The 22,715-nt window shown below is 35.5% G+C and overlaps 1 protein-coding gene across 3 annotated transcripts in view; it reads right to left on the bottom strand.

Annotated features, from left to right (window-relative positions):
• The window catches only part of LOC107513427 (cytohesin 1 interacting protein), a 66,952-nt gene that overhangs the window by 13,249 nt on the left and 30,988 nt on the right, over nt 1-22,715 (bottom strand). For 2 of the 3 annotated variants that reach the window (XM_016150107.2, XM_016150109.2), the window contains 5 exons: nt 7,728-7,777; nt 7,375-7,429; nt 3,903-4,005; nt 3,600-3,693; nt 822-891 (listed from right to left, as the gene is read on the bottom strand). In XM_016150107.2, coding sequence (XP_016005593.2) covers nt 822-891; nt 3,600-3,693; nt 3,903-4,005; nt 7,375-7,429; nt 7,728-7,777 — 372 coding nt within the window. Of the gene's footprint in view, nt 1-821; nt 892-3,599; nt 3,694-3,902; nt 4,006-7,374; nt 7,430-7,727; nt 7,778-15,076; nt 16,235-22,715 lie in introns of those variants that run through there. The other variant, XM_016150106.2, reaches the window with a different exon arrangement.

Here is a 22,715-nt window from a genome sequence, read left to right as displayed (position 1 = left end):
CCTGGGCTCAATAATTAAGAAATGAATACTTTGTTAAAAAGAAAAAAAACTAAAAAAATGGCAGCTATTGCTAAACAAGGCCCAAGTGAACAACCTGCCTCCAGTAAACCATTCAATCCTTGCTCAGAAGGGCCACCTCATTGTCATGTAGGGAGCAGCCTTGGGATAAAGACATCGATTGGGGTGAGGTCTGCAGGGCTTCAAGCCAGATGCACAAGAGTAAAAGTCTGGACTTCATGGTCTGGCAGAACCTCGCCAGCCTAGCATCCTGATATTTTAAGACCCTCAAGAGCCATCTCAGGGAATAATTTTTATTGAACATCCTGCATTGTGCACTGTCTTCCAAAAGCTATGATTTTCCTCTTCAAAGTTGATAGTGTGTTTGCCAAGGAAAGTAGAAAGGACAGCCACGGGAGTACAGGGACATGATTTTTGTAGTAAGAATGAGACAGAATAGAAGGACACAGAAGAAGACAATAGAAAGCAAAAATTCCAGACTCTCTCTCACTCTCTCTCTCTCTCTCTCTCTCTCTTTTTCTCTCACGGACGCACGCACGCACGCGCGCATGCGCGCAGCAAGCACTTGGGAAAATAATGAAAAGACCAGCTCCTCCTTCTTTGTTTTTTCCAAGCAAAATGTAAATCAAGAGAGATCTCAGGTGCATTAACGAAAAGTTCTTCAAGTGATGTGCTTTCTTGAGCCTCATAGACATACAAAATTTCATCTTCGAGGCCTATTTCAATTTTTCAAATATGTATTTACTTGACCACTCACATATTCAAGGATGAAAAATGTGCCTAATTATATTAAATTAAATTACCTTTAAAACTTGCAGCTTTGCTTCAAGCTCTGCCCTTTTGAGAATTGTTGTCCCATTAAGAGTCTCTATCCTGTTTTAAGAAAAAAAGAGAAGGTGGAGGGAGAGCATGAGTGATTCATTCAAATATCCTTATGGAGAATTACAATTCAAGTGCAGACTATCTTTATAAAGCAAAATAAATGTTACAATTTTCATGGTACTTAAAAGTATCTGGACCTAGGCCAAATCTCTGACAGCATTCAGAGAAAGAAAATGAAAAACAAACAAACAAAAACTTCCCTTGAGAGGGTGACTGAAAGAAGATTCTGGTTAATTTATAAACTGTAGTTCAGTTTATAGAAGCCACATATGCCAGTGATGGTTGTTCTCTACTAGAATTTATTTGTGCGGGGTCTGGCTAAATTACCACTTTTATTTGGTGACTGTTTATTGGGCATCTACTATGTGCCAAACTCTAGACACTGTGCTAAGCACAAAGGGTTCAGCAATAAGAGTAACAAGCGCTAGGGTCTTTCAAATAGTGGAATCAACATATTATTTCCTGAAACAGGGATAACTCTTTTCCTCCCTAGGATTGCAGGAGCTTTTGCCCCTGTAAATTGCCTTAATTTTGGAATTAGAACAAATAAAACCAGAATTACTATGAGATTATAATCTTTATGACTCTCTCATTTCAAGATCTTTTAAGTTTACAAACTTTAGTCCTAGAATTATCAACACTATTAAGCGTTGGAATTATTAACACTAATAAGTGTTCTTTCTCCCTATACCTAATGCCTTGATAAAATTAAAAAAAAAAAAAAAAAAGATCGATTCTATCCTGAGTGATTTGCTTTATTTTGTGGGTACAAGTTAGAGGGCTTTATTTTGATTACTAAGCTATCAATCTGAATAAGATAAATTTCATGTGTGAGTCATACACTTAAGCATTATTAAAGTATTTTGTTCAAATTCCTTCTGCTAAATAAGCTGTAACTCTATTTATAAAGAAGCACTAATTTTTCAATTTCGAAGAAGCACAGCAAAATAATAGCATTAAATTTTCTTCTATTTTTAATACCATCATATCCAAGATAATGAGATGATAGCAAGACAGGACATTATCTGCTTCTCATTGGAGCAGTCTTGACTCTGGGCAATAGTGAGGATCCCTATAAATCTGTTCCATTGGAACTTTTAATGGCAATCTGACCTGCCTGAGTAATAGATGTCTATGGGCCAAACCTCAGGCCTGGATTGGCTGCTCTCTTCAGTATCTGTACAGTCTGTCTTGCATTTTCCTGATCTCTGGCTTTCCAACTCCTTAATTATCCACCTGAGGTCTGCTCAGTAGGTGAACTGACTGAAGTTTACATGAAGCTTCACTACCAGTCATCTTGCAAAACTACTCCCCTCAGCCCACACACAAAACATCCTTTGAAGTTTTAGACTAGAATCCCTGGAGATTGTCCAGCTAATTTTCTATTGGCAGCTTGCAATGAGCAGTTGTGGTGTAGTTGAAGAGAAGAGACCTTGGCATCCCAGCTCTGTCACCTACTAGATGTTTGATCTTAACTAAACTTCAGCTAAGCCTCAGCCACTTCATCTATAAAGAGCAATAAAACTAACCTCCAAAGGTGTCTGTGAAGAACAAATGAGATAATACAGGACCCACTCAAATCAGAATAAATCCTAATCTACCTGGCCTGGCTGATACACACAGACTCTGCCTCCTGGCTAACTCTCTGTTTCATTCATTATTTTACTCTGTCTAGTTCACCACCCACCAATCACACTGGCTTTCTCTCTATCCCTTGGATGTGCCAAGACCATTTTGTGAACTCAAAGACCCTCTCTATCCCTGATATGCTTTCACCATGAGTTCATATAAACTATCCTTCTCTTCATTTAGGTCTCAGCTCAAAGTTCACCTCTTTAGAAAGGACCACTTGAAACACCAAAACTAAAGTAGCAACCCTCTTACTTAATGTTCTATCCCATTTCTTATTTTACTTTCTTCATAGCAGTAATCAATTATTAAAATATCAAATTTTGCAGGTTTTTCTTATCCATATCCTTCCACAATTTTAAAATAAAGCACTAGAAGAGTCTTTGTCTCTCCTGAGCCTATCACAGTGCTGGAAACAAAGTATTTGCTCAATAAATATCATTTCAACGAACAAGTAAATTCCATATTTTAACTAATTATTAAAGTCTTACTAGGTTCTAGGACTGGTATATTGGAAAAATCAGTCGAATCTCCAGTTGGAGAAACCAACATCCCATTAGTAAGTCTGGAATAATAGCAGGTGTGAGTGTTGGTACAGGGTGGGGAGGGTTGGTGGACCTTGCCCATCCTTCCAAATGTAACATTAGAAGAGAGAAACAGTTGGCTGTAGTATAAGATGAAAAAACTCAGCCTTTCTTGCCTTTTGTTTGCTCTAACCACAAGATTATATAAGCCATGGAAACTGGACAAGTTTCTCTCTGTCCAAAGAGAATGTGTGCCAGTTTAATTGAATTTAACATTAAAAAAACATTTTCTTAAATTGTCTCCCTCCCACTCAGATGTTTGGGCTATTGATGTCCTCTGACTTCAGATGTTGACAACATGTTCAAGTTTGAGGAAACCTTGAGGAACAAAAGGAACTGATAAAAACGTCTGTATCCAATCCCAAAGCTGTGGTGCACTGCCTCCCTTCTTGTGATCTTGAACAAAACATCTATTCATTCACTCAACAGGCATTATGAAAGACTGTAACATTTTTGAACCCCAAAGGGAAGCAGATGGATAGTTACGTTAGCAGGTTTCCTGAGGATCTGATCAGGTCAACAACTTGCTTGTGGGTAAAACCTTCTGTGCCCACTCCATTGATATTTGCAAGGACATCACCTGGGAGATGGCAAGAAAAAATGAGTGTTAAAGCAGTTGGTTAAATAATTCTTCCTGACATGCAAATGAAGAAAAACAAGCAAGCCTTGAACCTTAACAACATAAAGGCAATATGAAAATTCAAAGCAACAATCATGTCCTGACCTTCACTATCAAAAAGTTTTCTTGCTATTTAAATAATTCCTAACATGAGCAAAGTAATAAGGTACCAGCTTGAAGGCCAGCAGACTGCGCTGGGCTGTCCTCCTCGATTTTGCAGATCAGAGTGCACAGCTCTGAAGAGCAGGTGTTCTGGTTTTGGAATCTGTAAGTCTGTAAAAATTAAAGTAATACATAATTACTATTTAAAAAACTCAAATATATTTGTCAAAAATAAAATGTCAGTTATCTTAAGCGGTATGATAGGTAAATGCAAAGAACAATTTGGAAAGGCTTTCAGGACTATAAAATGAATCAAAAGTACCAATTTTGCAATCCTACCAAATAATCTGCAGCAATCTTATTCATTAAAAAAAAAAAAAAATCTGCCTGAGCAGAAAAACTTGGGATGAGACTGGCTAAATATTTTATATTTGTAAGCCTAAGAGACCGACCACCTGATACCCATCATTATTGCATATTTATTAAGAAAAATCAAGTTTCTCATTTCCCAATGGAATAAAACAATAGTGGCCAAAAGCAAAAGATCTCTATGAGGTTCTTCCATCCTAAAGTACTCTTTACAGGAGAGTATAAAACAGTACACATCCAACAATGGAGATATGCCAACAATAATTATTTTAAATCAGGGTTCTATAAATAATGACAATCTGCTCTGCATTAATTCAGAAGTACCATAATTGACTCAATTACCTTTATTTCTGAACACTTGCTGGTACGCCTGCCATGAATACTCACTGGTTCATTAATCACCCAACTAAATTAGAAGAAGTTATGCTTTGCCTCTTCCCTCCTCAACTTGGCAAAAGAAGTTCATTTTGTTTTTGTTTTTACCAAGATCATTGGGTAAATGTTTGCTAGATACAGTGGCCCAATGACCTATAACAAACATATTTCTCTTTTTCATACATTTAAATTATGAGGTCTAGTTCCATTGAGACTCAATAATCAGCATTCTGATTTGAGTAAGTGTTTTAAACATCCGATTCCTAACATTAAACCACATTCTGGTACTGCTTCTTTGTGGGGCAATTAATGTCTGATGATTATTCTATCTAATTTTACAGACTTGCAGGCTCCAGAACCACAAGTCTGTCATGTGCAAGCCACTTCTAGAAACTAGATTTTGTTAACTTGTAAGGGATTTCTATTCACTCTAGAAGGCATTTAGAATCCCCATATCATAAAGGTAAAAGGAACTTTTAAAGATGATGTAATATATTCCCCCATCTATGTCAGAGACTCTTTGACAACTTTTCTGTCTGTCTCCTTGACACAGCCCAGAACTTTCCTGAAACGGAAGGGTGTTCTAGTTCATGTGGCACATGAACCAAAGCTATAACACACACTCCTCTGGGAAACCACTTTTTTAACAACTCTCATTAGCAGTGAAAAGCTATCCTCTATGTCCAGTGACCAAAGTCAGTACAGTGAAGGGAAATGTTGATTTACGCAGCTGGCACCTGCGTATGTGTTTGCAACAGGTGTAAAAATTGTAGTTACAAATAGAGAAGAAAAAGCAGAGGCCCCAAAGTTATGGAAAGAAATAATTAGTCGAATCTCTCCCTCTCTCTCTCTCCCCGTGCCCCCACCACCATCTTCTTCCAGGTCCCATTTTTAATAACAGAACAATCCTTAAGAACACAAAAATCACATTGCCCTATCTCATGCCCAATGATCTTCATGTTAATATCTGTCATTTGCTGATCATCTACTGGTACCAGGTGCATTACTAAGTACTTTATATGTGTTATTTCATTTGAAATTCCTAAAAACCCCATAAGGCAGCACTGAGAGAATATGAACTCAGGTTCTGTGTTTCCGTCACTCTGAATGATTCTCAAAAGTAGCATAAAAGTATCACCCATGGAAATCAGAGAGGAGAATGGACTTGATCTCTTCCAACATGCCCTTCACCTGGTAGACAAGGAGCCAAATACGTGTTAACAAAGGGCGTACAGTGTGGGTGAATAAGATTCTATCTGGTCCTCAAAGTTCCCACAGAGTTTCCCTTATTTGATGACTACTCCAAATGTTATGAGTACTACAGAATAAATTATGGCATGGAGCTGGTAATGGAAAGCATATACCGAAAGGGAATGTACAGAGGAGTGGGTTCCTGCGTTACTGAGATAACACATGCATGCTCTAGCTCAGAGGTGAAGCCATTAGCTCATGCTGATCTACAAAGGTTCAGGGCACTGTAGTGTTGTCTACTAATGATAGCTTTGATTTCTGCTCCACGTAGAATAAGTGCTTATGGTATGTGGGAGAAACATGGGGAAGCAGTGACATATGTTATAGAAGAGTGAGAAAAAAAATCCTAAATTGTCACTTTAAATAAGGGTACATAAGTGGTCACTGACCCTGTTTTCACTAGCAATGGTTGTATATAGTTGTGAATAATTCTCATTTAAAAAGAAGCAGTCACAAGAAGTACAGAATCTATACAACAAAATAGGGAGTGTTTCATGTGAACGAAGAATAAGAAAGAGTATTATGCTTCTAAAACCTAATGGAATAATTATAGATTCCAACAAATTTAAAAGTAGATGACTTCAGAGAGATTTCCTTTCTCCTACAGCCTTCTCCCTATTCAGTGCAGGTAGAGTATCATTTTGTTTCTTATTCATAAAGCATGTTTTCTCAGCAGCTTCCTGTTCCTTATCTTAAAATACACGCTGAATTTCCAATTGTAGGGCTGATATTCAGTCACCAAGTTTTTCTGAAAAAAGCACTAAAGCTAAGCCCTAAAAGCTGATTTGCAATATAAGAAAATGATTGTGAAAAATGCATCTAAAAGCAAAAGTATAGTTTCAAAAACAGTTAATACCTGAGCTACTACTCTTGAACTTAAACTAGATCTCCTTTACCTAACTCACCATCTATACAAATACGGCCGTTAGAAAGCAGACAGCAAATGAGAAATGAAATTCTTAGGCTATTAGAAATCTATAAAGACTGTTAAAAAATGTCCTAGAGCACATATGTTCTTAAGTGTTTCAAATAATACTTATAATGTGCTGTCATTAATTTGAAATTACAAATTTCTCATTTTAATCTAATATGAAATCTTTAGTATTTTCAAAATGTAACAGGAACTACAAATATATATGCTTTCTTGAATACCAAAGTATAGATTTAAAATCTGACATACAGTATAAAAATGATCATGCAAACACATCAGAAACGCAAATATATAAAATGCACATCTATAAAAAAGATTATTTCACTCTCTTATTTAAGACCTGGCTGATATCAAGCATTACTGATCAGTCTCAGACTGAAGCAATTAAGAACAAGGACTCAGCAGGTCTCAGGAAGTTTATTTTATATGTTCTAATGTTTTCTTTCCTTGATGGTACCCAACACACAAAAGGACTACCAACACAACCACACACTGAAAAGAAGTAACAGCCTCCATTGTTCTCTGATCCTGACTTCATTTTTCTCTGCAGATATCATGAGACCACCAGTGCCACTTTCTTTATTAAAATTCTGGAATATTTGAAAACTGCCCACCTGAATTTCAAATCCAAATGTTCCATTATCCTGCTTTTCCACGGTAATAAGCTTTCTGCAATATAAACAAACAAACAAACAAATAAATAAAGTGAAAACTATGCATGAAGATCAAAGTATTACATTTGGCACATACTTATTAAAATAACTGTCAAATAAAAATAGCTGACATTTATGTAAATTATAGTATTATAACTGTGTGTGTGTGTGTGTGAGACAGCGAGAGAGCGAGCGAGAGAGAGAGAGAGAGAGAGAGAGAGAGAGAGAGAGAGAGAGAGATGGAGATAACAGTCTAAAGAGCTGTGTTCCTAAATATCTTGGTGAGAGACCAAAAAATAAATAAATCTCTTTACCTTTGAGACCAGGAAAAGTCACCTAAAGAACTTGATCTCGTCAAAGCAAGCTGAAAAATACAACAAACACACAGTTATCAAAAGTTCCTTAAAACACATCTGTAAAATGTTCTAAATCACAAAGGACTGTTCTTTATCACCTCCTTTGGCCCAACTCCTGGGAAATTGTTACGTAAAGGCAGTAATTTCCTTTCTCTAATGATAGCAAAGGAGAGCTGGCAAAGGGTGCATTCAGGCATTCTGTTTAAAAGATTAAAAGAGGCTCTGATAATAATATACTGTGGCAAAAGAGTTAATATGATGTGGCAAAACTCCAAAGTTTCCCCAAAGAACTTCATATCTAATCTGTATTTAAAATAGCCTCTGAGAGATTAACCACAGCAATTTATAACCACACTGAAAGCCCAAGAAAAATAACATCCATAAATGGCATATAAAACCCAAATAGTTGATAATTTAGGGAGATGCTGATGAGATGATTGTGTTTATTATAATAGTTCAGTATGTTATTATTTTTAGCAGGTTAAAATAATCTCTAAAGAATCAACACACATGTAGAAATACAATTCAGGTGAAACCAAAGACTCAAAACCTCAATTTTGTTTATGACGTGTTTTTGTAATAGTTGTAAAAGAGTAAAGTGAGATTTCCAACCAAGAAAGGCAAGGAAGGAACCTCAAAATTGTATAAATAGCGTAAACAATATCACTTTTACTCCTTTCCATGTTTTGGAAAGAGATTACATAAATGTAAACTTCCAATATACATTCTATCACTGTAAATTGAGGTAAAGTAAACCAAAGGTGGCATCTTCTTTTTAGATGACTGCCGTGTGTTTTTTTTTGTGCGTTCTGTGTTGTTTATTTGTTTAGAAATTAGTCAATGTTAATTAGCCTTTTCTCAAGTGTTGGTCCAGGGGCCCAAAATATAAGCTTATGCTACTAGCTATCCCATGATGGTTAACTGTCAACCTAATATGCTTGTCATCTACTAGTGAATACATAACATGTCAGGAGATCAATGAATAGATAGTTCAAACCAATAAAAATAAAATAAATAGAGACTGAGAACCAGAAGGAGAAAAACACATCAAAGAAATTAATGCACAAAAGACATCTTCGTCAAGGTATTTGTTAAGAGAAAAGCCTACATCACTGTAAAGGATTCTAATTAACAAGTACCAAATAGCATTCTGACAAATTTTTAAGAATGACTCAGTGTTCAGAATTTGGCTATTGGTCAAGTAAAGTTACTGTAATGGAGAGCTGATCTTTTCCCACCAAGCTGATATAAATTAATTACATTTTCTTTTCTTGTTAGTTCTGGATCTCAAATAATTTATATCATCCTGAAGGCTCAGATTCAAAAAGATTCTCTAGAGTTACTAAAAAGTACTTATTTTCAATTTATCAGAACTGACTGTGGAAAATCTACGACAATGTATGTGGTTCATTTCAGCTGATTTTGTCCTAAGTATCATTAACGGTGAGGAACATTCAGCTATGTAGTGGGCTGCCTTCTGGTGGAAGAGAGCAATAAACTTGATATTCCCAAGTGTTCTCATTCCTTTATATTGTACTCACATTTTCTTAATCTAGTCTTATTATCTGCATGTGCTTGTCTTTTATCCTTATTTCGGATTGTTAGGTATTTAGGTAAGTCATATCTACATATGTTATCTATAATCACAATGGGGATTTATATTTAAAAATATTACGCTTGCTATCAATATTCATCAGATTATTCATATAGTCATGTATATGGAGGTATAGATGTATATTTATATGAAGGGCATACTGGATTGATTACCTCACTTCTGTACATAATTATCTGTGTTATTGGGGCCTCTTAGAGGATGTATTTATTTTACTTTCTACCCCAAAACCTAATGCAGGGCCTAGAATTGAATGGAAACTTAAAAATAGCTAAATAGACAAACAGAATTAAACTACTAGATTAGAAAACAAGCAAGTAAGTGGTGGAGGGAGATCCAAAGTAAAATACTCATTTAGAAGGTTTGCATTAAGATATTCCTCTACTTGGTCCTTCACTAAATTACACATTGATAGTAAAAACTTGAGCAATCGTTAAAAAATACAAAATAAAATTTAGAAATTCAAAACACGTAGCAAGATTAAAAATAAAAGAAAACCAGTAAAAACAAAAAAAAAATCATTCTAGAAACATCAAGAATCATAGAAAAAGGATCAATAGAAAACAAAGCAAGGGAGTAATAGCTTAATACATTACTGCTAAATGAGAGAATGGTAGCAAGAATTAATGAATTATTAAAATTCCAAGCCTTGCTTCGGCAATTTAAAATGCCCTTTTGCTAGGCAAATAATCATAACTTTGTGTGAACCTCAAATTTTCATTTGGTCTACCCTCAACCTGCCTTCCAAATAAAAAATATTTCTAGGTAGATCAAATCTAAAATCTTTGAAATTCATAAAGTCAAGACCTCTATAGAGAAGGAAATTTCCCCCACCTCTTTCCTGTTAACCTTTCTTACCTAGCTAATTGACTAGTTAAAAATGAAAATATTTAACTAGCACAACACGAGATGCATAGCATATGCTTAATTCCTGTGGACTGATATGGGTTATCAGTCACACACACACACAAATCAGACTAAGTCGAAGTATAAATTAGTTTTCACTCTGGATTAGCAATGAGCCTGACTTAGGCACCTAACATTTAAATAAAAAACAATTTAAATAAATTAGGCACCATCAAATTCTCTGACACGTGCCACATCTTGACACAAAGCCTACTTCTTTTTGATCCGGGCTGTCAGACTCAGGCAACGTGGAAGGGAATGTTCTTTCAGAGTTCAGCCTTGCTCGCACACCAAACTATTTGCCTAAGTGAAAAGAGGGATGTCTAAGGTCTTCTCAAAGGTCTTAACATTTTGGGAAAAGTTTTCCCTGTACCCTTTTCCCAAAAGCGAGCAGCCCTCTTCTAGGATCTAACCAATGGTGTCTCTGCTCCCAGACTGCCCTCTTGAACCTTTTCTTAGGAATGTAGTGACAGCACCAAAACTCATGAATGAGGAACTTGTGTGCAATGAACAGCATATGCTGACAACAGCTGTCTTTTATTACACATTATCTAATATGAGAAATCTAGGTTTAGCAATTTGGCAGGCCTGCAAACTACACATTCAATTATGACTGCTGAGTACAGAAAGCTCCTTTAACCCATTGCTAACTGCTAACATAAAGAGTACGATTGAGTTTATGATCCCTCTTTTGTTTTTAGTCAGATGACTTAATAATCAGGCATTAATATTCAAACTGTAATTTTTCCTGCTATCCAGTGATTCACGGTGTCCCTTTTAACTGGGAAATCAAGATCATATACTTCAGCTGTCAGTTTGCAAAAGATAATGATAATCTGCAGCTCAGCCAGGTGGTCTGCCTGGCTCAAAGGAGCTTAGCTCAAAGATCAATACTGTAGTCACTTCTGCTGTTAACTCACAGATGGTTACTTCCTGGTCCCCACTCTGTACCCATTTCCTAAAAGTGTTGGAGAGGAGAGGGAAAGGTTCTTATCCATGGGTGAGTTTTTCGTTTTTCATTTGTTTTTGTTTGTTTCCAAAGTCCCCAAATCATGTGCTCTGCTCCCTTCCCAGTCCCCTGCCTCATTCTCCCCAGTTCTTCTATGAGTACAGCTTTTTTCCCCCTTTTATGTCATGGTTCTCTGGATAGCAGGGCTGTGCAGATGATTCTAGGACACAGCAAAATAAAAGAGCTGAACTCAATTGCTTAATTTGTAAGTGCCGTTAAAAAACCCAGAGGGTAGCAGCTTCCCAGAAAAAAAGTCACTGTGGGATCATGAACCTCTTTTTCAAGAAAAATTGTTGTAGATTGACTTCCAGCATACTACAGTATGGATTAAAGAAAACTCCTCAGATTCTTTTGTGGTGAAATTAATATAGTTTTCTACCTAAAAGTATTTATTAAATCAGCAAAATACCTCATTGTGGGAACACTTGCGAGTTTTGGTAACAGATGGGTGTGCAGCCAGAAATGACGTGAAAGCTCCTGAAGAACGGAATCCATCCCAGAAATACACGCATTACAGAGCCGAACACAATGTTTCGTATCTGAACTTTTAAGTAAAATTACCCTTCCAGAAATTGTCTATTTAGTAATACACTTGACCGTTGAACAACATGGGTTTGAACTGTACAGGTCCACTTACATGTAGATTTTTTTCAATAAATACTGTAAACATATTTACTCTTCCTTAGGATTTTCTTAATAGTATTTTCTTTCCTCTAGCTTACTTTATTGTAAGAATACAGTATATAATACATATAACATACAACAGAATATCTGTTGATCGACTGTTTATGTCTTCGGTAAGACTACAGATCAACCGCAGGCTGTTTGACTCCTTTTGGAGGAGCCAAAATTTATCCATTTTTGACTGTGCGGAGGTCAGCACCTCTAACCCCTACGTTGCTCAAGAGTCAACAATAATTCTATAGCCAAAAGAAAATCAGGCAAAGAGATTGAGTTTGCTGTACCACTAAGGCACATTCAAGCTTCTCCTGGTCGGGCCCTGGTCTCACTATAGCATTTGGCGAAAACTGTTTTCCAAGGGCAACCTACAGTTCTCAGGAGAGTAAGTGGTAAGGTCCAGCCGTTATTCCTAGGGCATTAAAATTCTAAAGATTATTCTTATTTCCCCCAGTCTCCTTTCTACAGTGTTTTCCATTGCAGGTTTGTTTGTTTGTGTTTTTTTCTAAAACTACATTCAGAAGTAAGAGCTGATGTCTGTCACCTTCTACAAATACAGGTATTTAAGATAACATCCTCACACATAAATCTATTTTTAAACAATTCTGAGTGTAAACACCCAAATGATTCTGAGGATTAAGCTGAAACTACAGGCTAACCAGATACAGCTTTGCAGAAACCAAAGCCAACGAAAACGAGAAGTATGAATTGTTGACATCAGTCCTGAAAGGGTTGAAAATAACAGTGGGCAGAGAAACACCTGCTCATGTGATTGCCTCACTGATATCGTATTGCCTGCAATTCAAGTAGTGCCAAATGGGTGGTTCTTCTCTAAAAAACAGTTAAAGGAAATGCACATCCATTTAGAAAATTGTGAATGTTGGAATAAACTTGCATCAAGTTTCATTGATAATAATTTTATACAATCAGAAGTATCATGTACAAGCGTATTGTTTTGTCTTTTTTTTTTCTTAAAGTAATTCTCACAACAGTAAGAAAAAGCTGTTTGAATAGGAAGAATCTAGCATAGGAAAGAATATGAGAAAAAGGGGAAGACTTCAAAAGATGACAACATAAAAATTAATTTGTGTGAGAATGAGTGTATATATGTGTATGTGTGTGTATATATACATGTATTACACTAAACTCATGTACACACATGCACATACACGTGTGCATTTCATATGCCTAAAGTCTTTCATTATCTTTTCCCAATAAACTTCTACTGATTGCCTTTTTATCGTTCATGCTGTCTTCATTTAGGCTTAAAAACCAGATGTTACGCCTTCATCTCCATTGCCTTTCATATTCAAGTCTTTGAGTGTCCTCTCTGTTCCCTCCTTTTTCCCTTTCTCCCCTACTGCAAAAGTTGTTCCCTCACCACTAGCCTCTACCCACTTACTGATATACCACATTTCTAGAATAAGGTTCCCGAAACCCTCTACTTGTTAAACACGCTCAGTGGCTTTCTCTGCTAGTCAGATTACTGCTTCCTCAGCAGACATGTCCAAGAGTTTCATAAAGCAGCTCATCTCTGATGCCTCCCCTCACCTTTTACACAGACTCTGGGTCCCTCTGACCCAACAATGTGCCATTACCTAAGCATGCCCTAAAGGCCTCAAGATCTGTGTCTTAGCATTAATTATTCCCTGTTCTGGAATAACCTTCCATATCTGAAATAGCTCTCCTTCAAGGCTGTATTCAAAGACATGTTCTTATATTCAAGAATTTATATTGCTTTACTTTGTATAATACCTGTTCATTATGCATACTTCACTGAAAATCCTACTTAATTGGAAATGTGTTCTCATTTTTGTACCTTGTACGCAGCTCCACATCTGAAAACTGAATGAAGACTTTTGTAATCCCCAGAGTTGCTTTATTTTCTAACAGGTAGTAAATTAATAGACATGTTCATCATTATATTAAACTTAACATCATAAATTGAAAAGGACTGAAAAGGATTGATAATCCAAACCATAGCAAATCATATATACCCTTATAATCATTGTGAGAAATACCAAAGAATAAGCTATGTACATCACTAAAAAAAAAAAAATCATGACTCTCTCACTATGCTCTGTCTAATCCTGAAATTAGAAGGCATAAGTGGAGCACATGATGCACATGCAAGGTTTAAGGGCAAAAACTTATGCCGTAAAGCAATTCTAAATATTTTATGTACAGTGCTATATCTAAATTCAGATATGTACTTGGGGCAAGTTATATTACTGAAGAGGTATTATGATTTTTTTTAATTTTTTAAAACAAATTGGATGTCAAAGAATAAAAAAAAAAATCACAATAAATTTAGTTAGACATGTATTGTCCAAATGAGTTTTACTCACAAGGGAAATACTTTGCAGTAAAAATAATAGCAGAATTATTGAGCATATACTACATGCCGGTTTCTGTGTTAAGCACTGTACATTTCCTCACTTAAGCAGCAGAAAGGCCCCATAGGGGGGTTCTATTATTATCTTCACTTTAGAGAAAAGAAACCTGAATATTAGTGAGGCAAGTGGCTTGTTCAGGATCCCATAGCTATTAGGTGGCTGAGCTGGTGTTCAATCTGGCACTCACTTACCCAACAAGTCTTATTTCTCAGTAGCATGAGTTATCTGCCTATGCCTCAAGGCTGAAGATAAATTAGTTCACAAAATTTGTCCTCAAGAAGAAGTACTCTCATTTGATTATGAACTGAAATGACTTTCAACAGCTGGGAGTGAGGTTGGAAGGGAAAGAATGGGAGACATACAGAGAAAAAAAAATCAATAATTCTCAAACTGGTCATGTCTATCTATATACAGCAGCTTCAAGTCTGATGTGCTTAATGATGTTCATTTTACCTGAACATCTATTCATACGAGAAAAACAATCTTCTTTTTGAGTTTTGCCTTGAAAGAAAGTTTTATTATGGTCTTAAATCTTTTGAGCTAATACACAAGCTCTCTGGGCTCCTCACCTTCTTCCTCACCCATATTCTCAGTCATTAATTTCAAAGCCTCTAAGATAATATTTTTAGTATGAAGCCAGACAAACATACCTCTCTACCCTCAAAAGAACATGAACACTTTATAAGGTACAAAATATCAATCATACCTGCTTTCTTCCCCGAGGCAAAGTAGCCACAGTGTCTGCCAGCATTTGAATTCTTCGATTATCATCCATTGGAAGGCTGCCTGTGAGTGTAGAGTAAGAGCTATACGCTGGACCAGAGCAGTAGTCCAGCAAATTGCCATTGCTGCTCTGTTGCATGAACCTTTGTAAAGACATTGTGAATGAAGATTACTCCAGCTGGTGCATGGTTGAATGGCCTTGCAGGAGAAGAGAAGCTAAAAGTATAACTCTCTGACAAGTAATCAGAAGTAGCAAAGCAGAAAGAGCCCCATGTGACTTTTGTGGTTTGAGGTACTAGTTACACAAACCATATCTTTCAGTTTACTCCCATTTCTCAGTGCTTTTTTCTTTGAGGCCCTGAAAGAGCCTAAAGCTGGTTTTTACCATTAAAAAAGAATCAACTTATTTTTTTTCTCCTTCAAACAGCCAGAACTCTTATGCGTTCATGTTCTATGGCAAGTTGTGTTCAAAACACCATCTGCTTTTTTTTTTTTAAAGGAAGAAAGAAAAACTTCCCCAAGTTCTGCCATTTGTTTCTCATCCATTTTCCTACTTAATATGAGCAGTGCAATGTAAAAGGCAGGATGTGTGAACATTCAGTTCTCATGAATATAAGCAAGAATTACAGGGTCCGGTCATAATGTTCTCTCACAAAGTCCTTGTAATGTACTTTCCCCGAAGTACACCATAGCTCATTAATGTTCATCAAAAAGACATTATGTCTGTAACTATGCAGCATTCTCCTGGTTGCCCTTCTACTACTTTGTCCTGGCTAAAATTACCCATCATCTTTACAAGGAACAAAAAGGAAGGGAAGAGCAGCCCACTTAGAACACGAAGTTGGCCATATCTTAGAATAGACTTTGCTGCTGCAGCATAAGTAAGTGGGCTCGAGGTAGGAATAGAGAAGGCAAGAAGGTTAACAAACAAACCAAGATGGTATAAGAATGTTGATAGTGGTCCCTGCGTGTGCAATATGGGTCAACAGCACCACCATGCAGTATTCAAGATCACAGTTGGTTTTTCGGTGGGTGTTGGGGATGTGTAGTTTCGAGAGAACTGGTTTCATAGGTAGAGCAGGGGACGTAAGTAGAAGAACTGAAACAAAAAGAGAAGTTTCACACAATCTAAAAAGTCAATTGTGATTTAAAAAATCATTTTGAAGGCCAATAGTAAAATTTAAAAGCATTAGAAAGTCTTTGAACTAAAATGTAAGTCAAGGTGAATTCGGCTTAAGCAGAACATGCCAAATGTAAAAATAGTAAAATCTTCTGAGTTAACAGTGTTTCAAGAGATGGAGCCGCCTCAGGAATTTTTAAAACCCTATCACAGTATGATGTTACTATTGGAATTGAATTAAACTTGAACAAAATGATGTCTCCAAAAACATAAAAAGATCTAATTGGGGATTATGAATGCATATGCTTCCAGGGGCCAGGTAGGTAAAATAATATAACATAATATATAAAACAAAAGGGAGTGGTAGATACTGGCAACTAAAGAACATATAAATTATAAAGACATTTATGTAGTGTGTGTGTGTGTGTGTGTGTATAGAAAGAGAGATTGATTTTAAAAACATCTGTAGGCTATAAAGTACATGACTTAAATCAACATTATTAAGAACAGCAGTCCACCTCTCCCCTAGGAATTTTATAAAGTTAGGTAAACATTTTAATATTTCAAAATACCAAATGGAAATTATACATTTGCTTGATGTTAGGGCACACAGGCCAACCAACAACCAAGTTTTATAGAAGATAATAAAATTTATCCATTTATATGTTATACTGATCTTAAGCTAATATAAATTATAGAAGTCTACTATTAAATTAAGAAATTGGAACACAAATTACTTTTTACTTAATTTATGAAATGTGTTTAACAGTAGAATCTGTCACATTATAATGTGCATGGCTATAAAATCAGAGTCTAAGGCAGGTCTGATATTCAACCAGCACATACCAGGATAGGCACACTTGTTAATTACATATTTATGATATGGTCTACTTTGATTGGCCAGTCTCCTGTTCTGATTGTCAGAACCTGTGTCATACCAGTTATTAACTATTTTGAATAACATCCCTGATCAAAAGTATCCTTTGTGATAAAATGTGGGGTAACACCAATCTTTTCATACAAATGTGACTTCAAGCCTCAAACCCTTTACTTACAAAGGTATTCTACTATTTACAATTTTTTTTTCTATAGAATATATCTTAGTAAAATTATAATTGCCTAAACTCTTTTCCTTTTATCTTTTCTTTTCTTTTATAAAGGTGATTCTGAAAAGCAATCAGATCAAGCCATCTACATACTCAAAAGATTTCAGGAGTGCCTCATTAATCATAAAACAAAATAAAAATAATTTCAAGTTCTTATCTAACTATTCTCTGGAATTTTATATCACATTTTTCAGATTTTTCTTTTTAGACTTAACATATTATACTTATATTACAGTTGATTGCACACAAGTCTATTTCTACAACATCTAATTTCATCTTATTACCTTGAAAATGAGGACTATCTCTTATCTGTATATATACACTCATTTCCTAGGTATAGAAAATGTTACATAAATCTTTGCTAATAAAAAAGAAGAGGGTAGAGCAATAGATATTTAACAAAATGAATTGAATAATATGGTTCTAAAGCATCAAAGAAGAAAAACTAAATTGTAGAAAAATTCGTACTATGAATCCATACCCTAAAGTAGTATAACCACCTACAGAGAGTGTTCTGAAAGTTAAAGACAGAATCTCTTTCAAAATATGTCTGCCATGTGTTCTGAAACTAGAATGTCATTATTGTGGGGGAGGGAACATTCTTCTTATTTGGAGTATTTTGTTCATAAATAAGCAAATACTATGGAATTATTTAATCTTTAGTACAAATTAGGTGAACTCTGAGGAGTTGAGACATGGGGAAGATTTGATGGAAGCAGGTGAGAAGGGTATGCCTAAAGTATGTAACATAGAAAGAAAGGTAGGAGGGTCTAGCAGACAACTTTGGCCAACTTTAAAATTATTCATGAGACTCAGTGGTAAGAAAGTTGACAGCAAGGGTTCCACACCCCAACTACTTGGATTCAAATATTGCTTCTGCTGCTTCGATGGCATTGTGACCCTGTGAAAGTCAGTTTACGGAATAAATTGTGTACCTCAAAAGTCATATGTTGAAGACCTATATCCAATATGACTATATTTGGAGATAGAGCCCTTATGGGGGTAATTAAGGTTAAATGAAGTGTAGGATGGGGCCATGATCCAATAAGACTAATGTCCTTAAAAGAAGAGACACCAGAGAGCTAATATATTCAATCATTCTCTCTTGCTTTCTAGCTCTCTCTGTCTCTGCCATGTGAAGACACAGTAAGAAGTGGATGTCTGCAAGCCAGCAAGAGAGCTCTCACCATGAACCCAATCAGATGGCACCTTCATCTTGGAATTCCAGCCTCCAGAACTATAGGAAAATACAAATGTCTGTTGTTTAAGCCACCCAGTCTACAGTATTTGTCATTATGATATTATGATATAAGCCTGAGTTGACTAATCACTCTCTAAACCTCAGTTTTCACATGTTTAAAACAAAAAAATTTGTCTGAAGGAATAGACAAAATATTCCATGAATGGCATTTGGTACAAGTAAACTATTACTATGGAGTTTTTTTTTTGTTGTTGTTGTTTTAGTAATAAGAATTCAAAAGGAAAAACTAAAGAAAATGACTGTAACCCTTTATGAACTGTCTTATCTATAACCAAATGCTCCTACATGAACAACGATGCCTTCATCCACCCTAGAGTAGTCTAAAGGCTAAAATACAAGTGAAAATTTATGCCGTCATGTGCCAAGGTGTGCTTACAAAGCGTTGTCAGAGCCAATGTCTGAAGTTTCTGGATTACTGTCAGCCCGATTCATCTATTCATTAGGGTAAGCCATGGGAGAGGAGTAAATGGTTGGTCAAAAAATAAGAAATCCTCTGTGTCCTTTCAATTTTAAGAGAGTTGTTGAGGTTTTTTTGTTTGCTTTATTTTGGCTATTTGCCTTTATTTGCACAAGAAGCCTTTATTTGGCTTCCTGGAATATTATAGGGTTTTGTTTCATTTTGTTCTTTTTTGTTTTGTCTTGTTGGTTTGTTTATGCACTTTATTTTGTATTTTGCCTTTACTTATACAGGAAGCCTTTTTTGGCTACCTCGATTGATGTAGGACATATATTAAAGTCACATAGATAGTATCTGAATATTTTATATTTGAATTTATATAAGATAAATTTAATTTGGTTAGGTTACTCTCATATACGAGAGCCCACTGACTGTGACAAATGCTCTGTCCTACTTCTCACCATATTTGAGTTTAGGCAGGTAGATGGGTGTCTCTATCTTCTCTAAACAGTCAGTGTGGATTACTGAGATTCAGAGAACATTCCTCAAAGAGGAGTAGTCCTCTAGAAAAAGGTACACTAAAACTCTACAACCAGAATTGGATCTGAGAAATAAATAGCTCAAGAAAGGGAAATAAAAGAAACAAGTCATGAAGTCCTTGTGTTAGAAATTTTAATGTGGATGCAAACCAAATATTAACTTAGAGTTGTGATATACATATTCAAAACAGCACACACAGAGAAAACAAACCTAATATAAATGATCATTAACTATAAATCATATCTATTATACTTTTAATACAAGTACTAGGAAACAATTTTCAGAACTATTAAAGTTTAATCCAATCAAATCATGAAGCTATGAATAGATTACAATATCATTCAAGAGATTAAGCCACTGAATTTATCCAGGGGCTTTAAATAGACTATGTAGGTCAGTTTTTCATGAATCCATTTAGATATTTTCAAGCCTTCTTTTAAACATAAAGTAAATATCTCAACACATTCGTTTTTGTGCACTTATCACATAGAAACATCGTTAACTGTATTTGAAAAATTCCACTTACTTTTTTTATCTACTTCAGGTTTAGGAAAAGTACTCTGAGCCAGGTGGGCACATTAAAGAAAAGAATCTCTAAGAGGGTCCATGCTGAAGGTGTAAAGTAACATGTGGGCCACTTGTAGATAATCTGGATGTGGGTAGATTTCTAAAAGGACTTTGTGGACTTGCCAATGTATTTGTACAAAATGCTCTGTGGGTGCAGGGGAGTTGAGTCTTTAGAAGACAGTCTCTGCAATAATTTTAAAACTGCACTCCTTAGAATGTAAGGAGATCCTTTGAGTTACCTGGGGAAGAGGAAAAGAGGATGAAAAAGAAAGCATGAGAGGAGGATTCTGGGATTTCGAGCCCTGGATTCAGCCACAGTAGTTTTACTTTTAATTGCTTTATATTGTGTTCCTCCTCATACCACATGGTCTCCTTGGGCTACAAAATAAAAACTGAATTAAAACAACAGGCTTATAGAATAGAATCAACACACTGTGCAAAGAATAATAGCCTACTACATCCTTCTGTAGGAAAGCACCACACCGCTAATGAGTTTTCCAGTTTCCAAAGACATGGCTCCCTTTTGGTGAGATAAAAACCTAATAACAAAAACTGTCTTTCAGCATAAACACAAAGTAATCATCGTAATCAGTAGTCAAAGGATTTCTAATTCTGGATTCATCTAAAACTCTTTTAAAGCAATTTTTCTTTATGAATTTATTAAGACAAAGGCAGAAAGAGTTTAACTGAAGTCCACATGTATCCTAAGAGAATTGTTTTATGTTATGAAGATGTCTTTCAGAGAAAGATTAAGGTTTTAAGAGAAATATGATTGGTTGCTACTTGTTACCAGAGTATTTTATTTTCTTTGCTTGAGGATTATTATCTTACACAAAAAGAAAGTAGGTATTTTTCTTTTAAAGTTACTTGATTTATAAAGTACTTAGGAATATTTCCAACCAAATATAAACATAAAGATCAAGAAACATATTATTTTTCACTGCCATAACAACTATAAGATAAATGAATACTATCAGCCAACCCTACTAAAAATAACTTTAATAAAGTAAGTTGTTTCCACTTAAATATAGGGGTAGTTTACAGAAATAATTTTAATCAAATCCATTTGAATCAAAGGGCAAGACATTAAATATTTGGACAAGGAAATAAAATATTTATCAGAAATATGCGTGTATGAAAGAGAGAGAAAGAGAAAGAGAGAGAGAGAGAGATAGTAAAAAACATGAATAGACTAAAGAGAGAGAGAGAGAGAGAGAGAGAGAGAGAGAGAGAGAGAGAGAGATAGTAAAAAACATGAATAGACCAAAAATTATAGAAGAAATTGAGAAAGTAGCCAAAGGTCATGAGATATAGATGATTTTATCAGTGCTATCTCAAATTCTCAAGGTAGGGATAAGTCTTATATTCATTGTCCCGCAATATAAAATCATTTGATCCTAAACTAGATATAGGCTGTGAAAAGGAAAAAAAAAGGAAGGAAGGCAGGAAGGCAGGAAGGCAGGAAGGCAGGAAGGCAGGAAGGCAGGAAGGCAGGAAGGCAGGAAGGCAGGAAGGCAGGAAGGCAGGAAGGAAGGAAGGAAGGAAGGAAGGAAGGAAGGAAGGAAGGAAGAAGGAAGGAAGGAAAGGAGGGAGGGGAAAGAGGGAGGGAGGAAACTAAGACAATCTTCACTTATTAATTCTGATACAAGTATCTTAATTTAAATATCAAATTTTATCCATTAGGGCATTAAAAATAATGTCTCTCGATCAAGTAGGATGTATCCCAGGAATACAAGGATAATTCAACATGAGAATATAAAATATTAACATAAATCACTAAATTTCTGGATAAAAGGAGAGATATGATGCAATAGATGCTATGAAGATTCACCTTTGCTTTGAAAAATCCCAAGTAAGCTAGGACTAGAAGGAAATCTTTCTTAACATAATAAAGAGGACCTGCCAGAAACACCCACCAAATCTCATCCTTAATGCTGAAGTGCATTTCCATTACAGGAGAAGGAGGGCAGTGATGACAGCAACCCTTCACCACTTGTCACAGTGTTACTTCATATCACAGATAGAAGGTATAGAATTTGTGAAGAAAGAGACAAAACTCATTTTGGCTTAATTTTTTGTTCAGGCAACAAACTTCTAGGTTTGGGTGACTTTACAATTTCTCTAAATTCTTTACTTTTAGAAGTAAATTCAAAGTCTTTTTGCTAATGAGGAAAAACTGCTGCTTCGCTAAAAAACATTTCATTTGTAACTATAAAGTGAAAAGCTTTTCTGACTCGGTATGTGTCAGTGGCAAGGGAAAACGAAGTACAAATTCATGGTTAAATGAAAACAATTTAAATATATTCACACTAAATGCCCCCTCAGTTGAAATATTTGTTAGTAAAATATTCATGCACAATTGTCACACAAAAAAAAGAAAAAAAGAAAAAAAGAAAAAGAAAACTTTAAGGTTGTTGTTGATATGGCTGTATAACTAGAATATCTAAGACAATCCACTGAAGAACAGACTTAGGAATATAGTTTTCTTAACCATAGGATTCAATGGACATATATAAAAAAATAAATTTCTCAAACAGCAGCAATGGATGATAAGAACTAGTCATAATGGGGGAAATAAACACTATCAAAATAACCAAAAAGTCATAAAACAAGAATGAACCTAGCCAGCAC

Source organism: Rousettus aegyptiacus, unplaced genomic scaffold (genome assembly GCF_014176215.1).
Source record: "Rousettus aegyptiacus isolate mRouAeg1 unplaced genomic scaffold, mRouAeg1.p scaffold_m13_p_2, whole genome shotgun sequence".
Lineage (NCBI taxonomy): Eukaryota > Metazoa > Chordata > Mammalia > Chiroptera > Pteropodidae > Rousettus > Rousettus aegyptiacus.
Note: the sequence above shows the minus strand (reverse complement) of the source record. Positions and strands in the feature narration are given on the sequence as shown.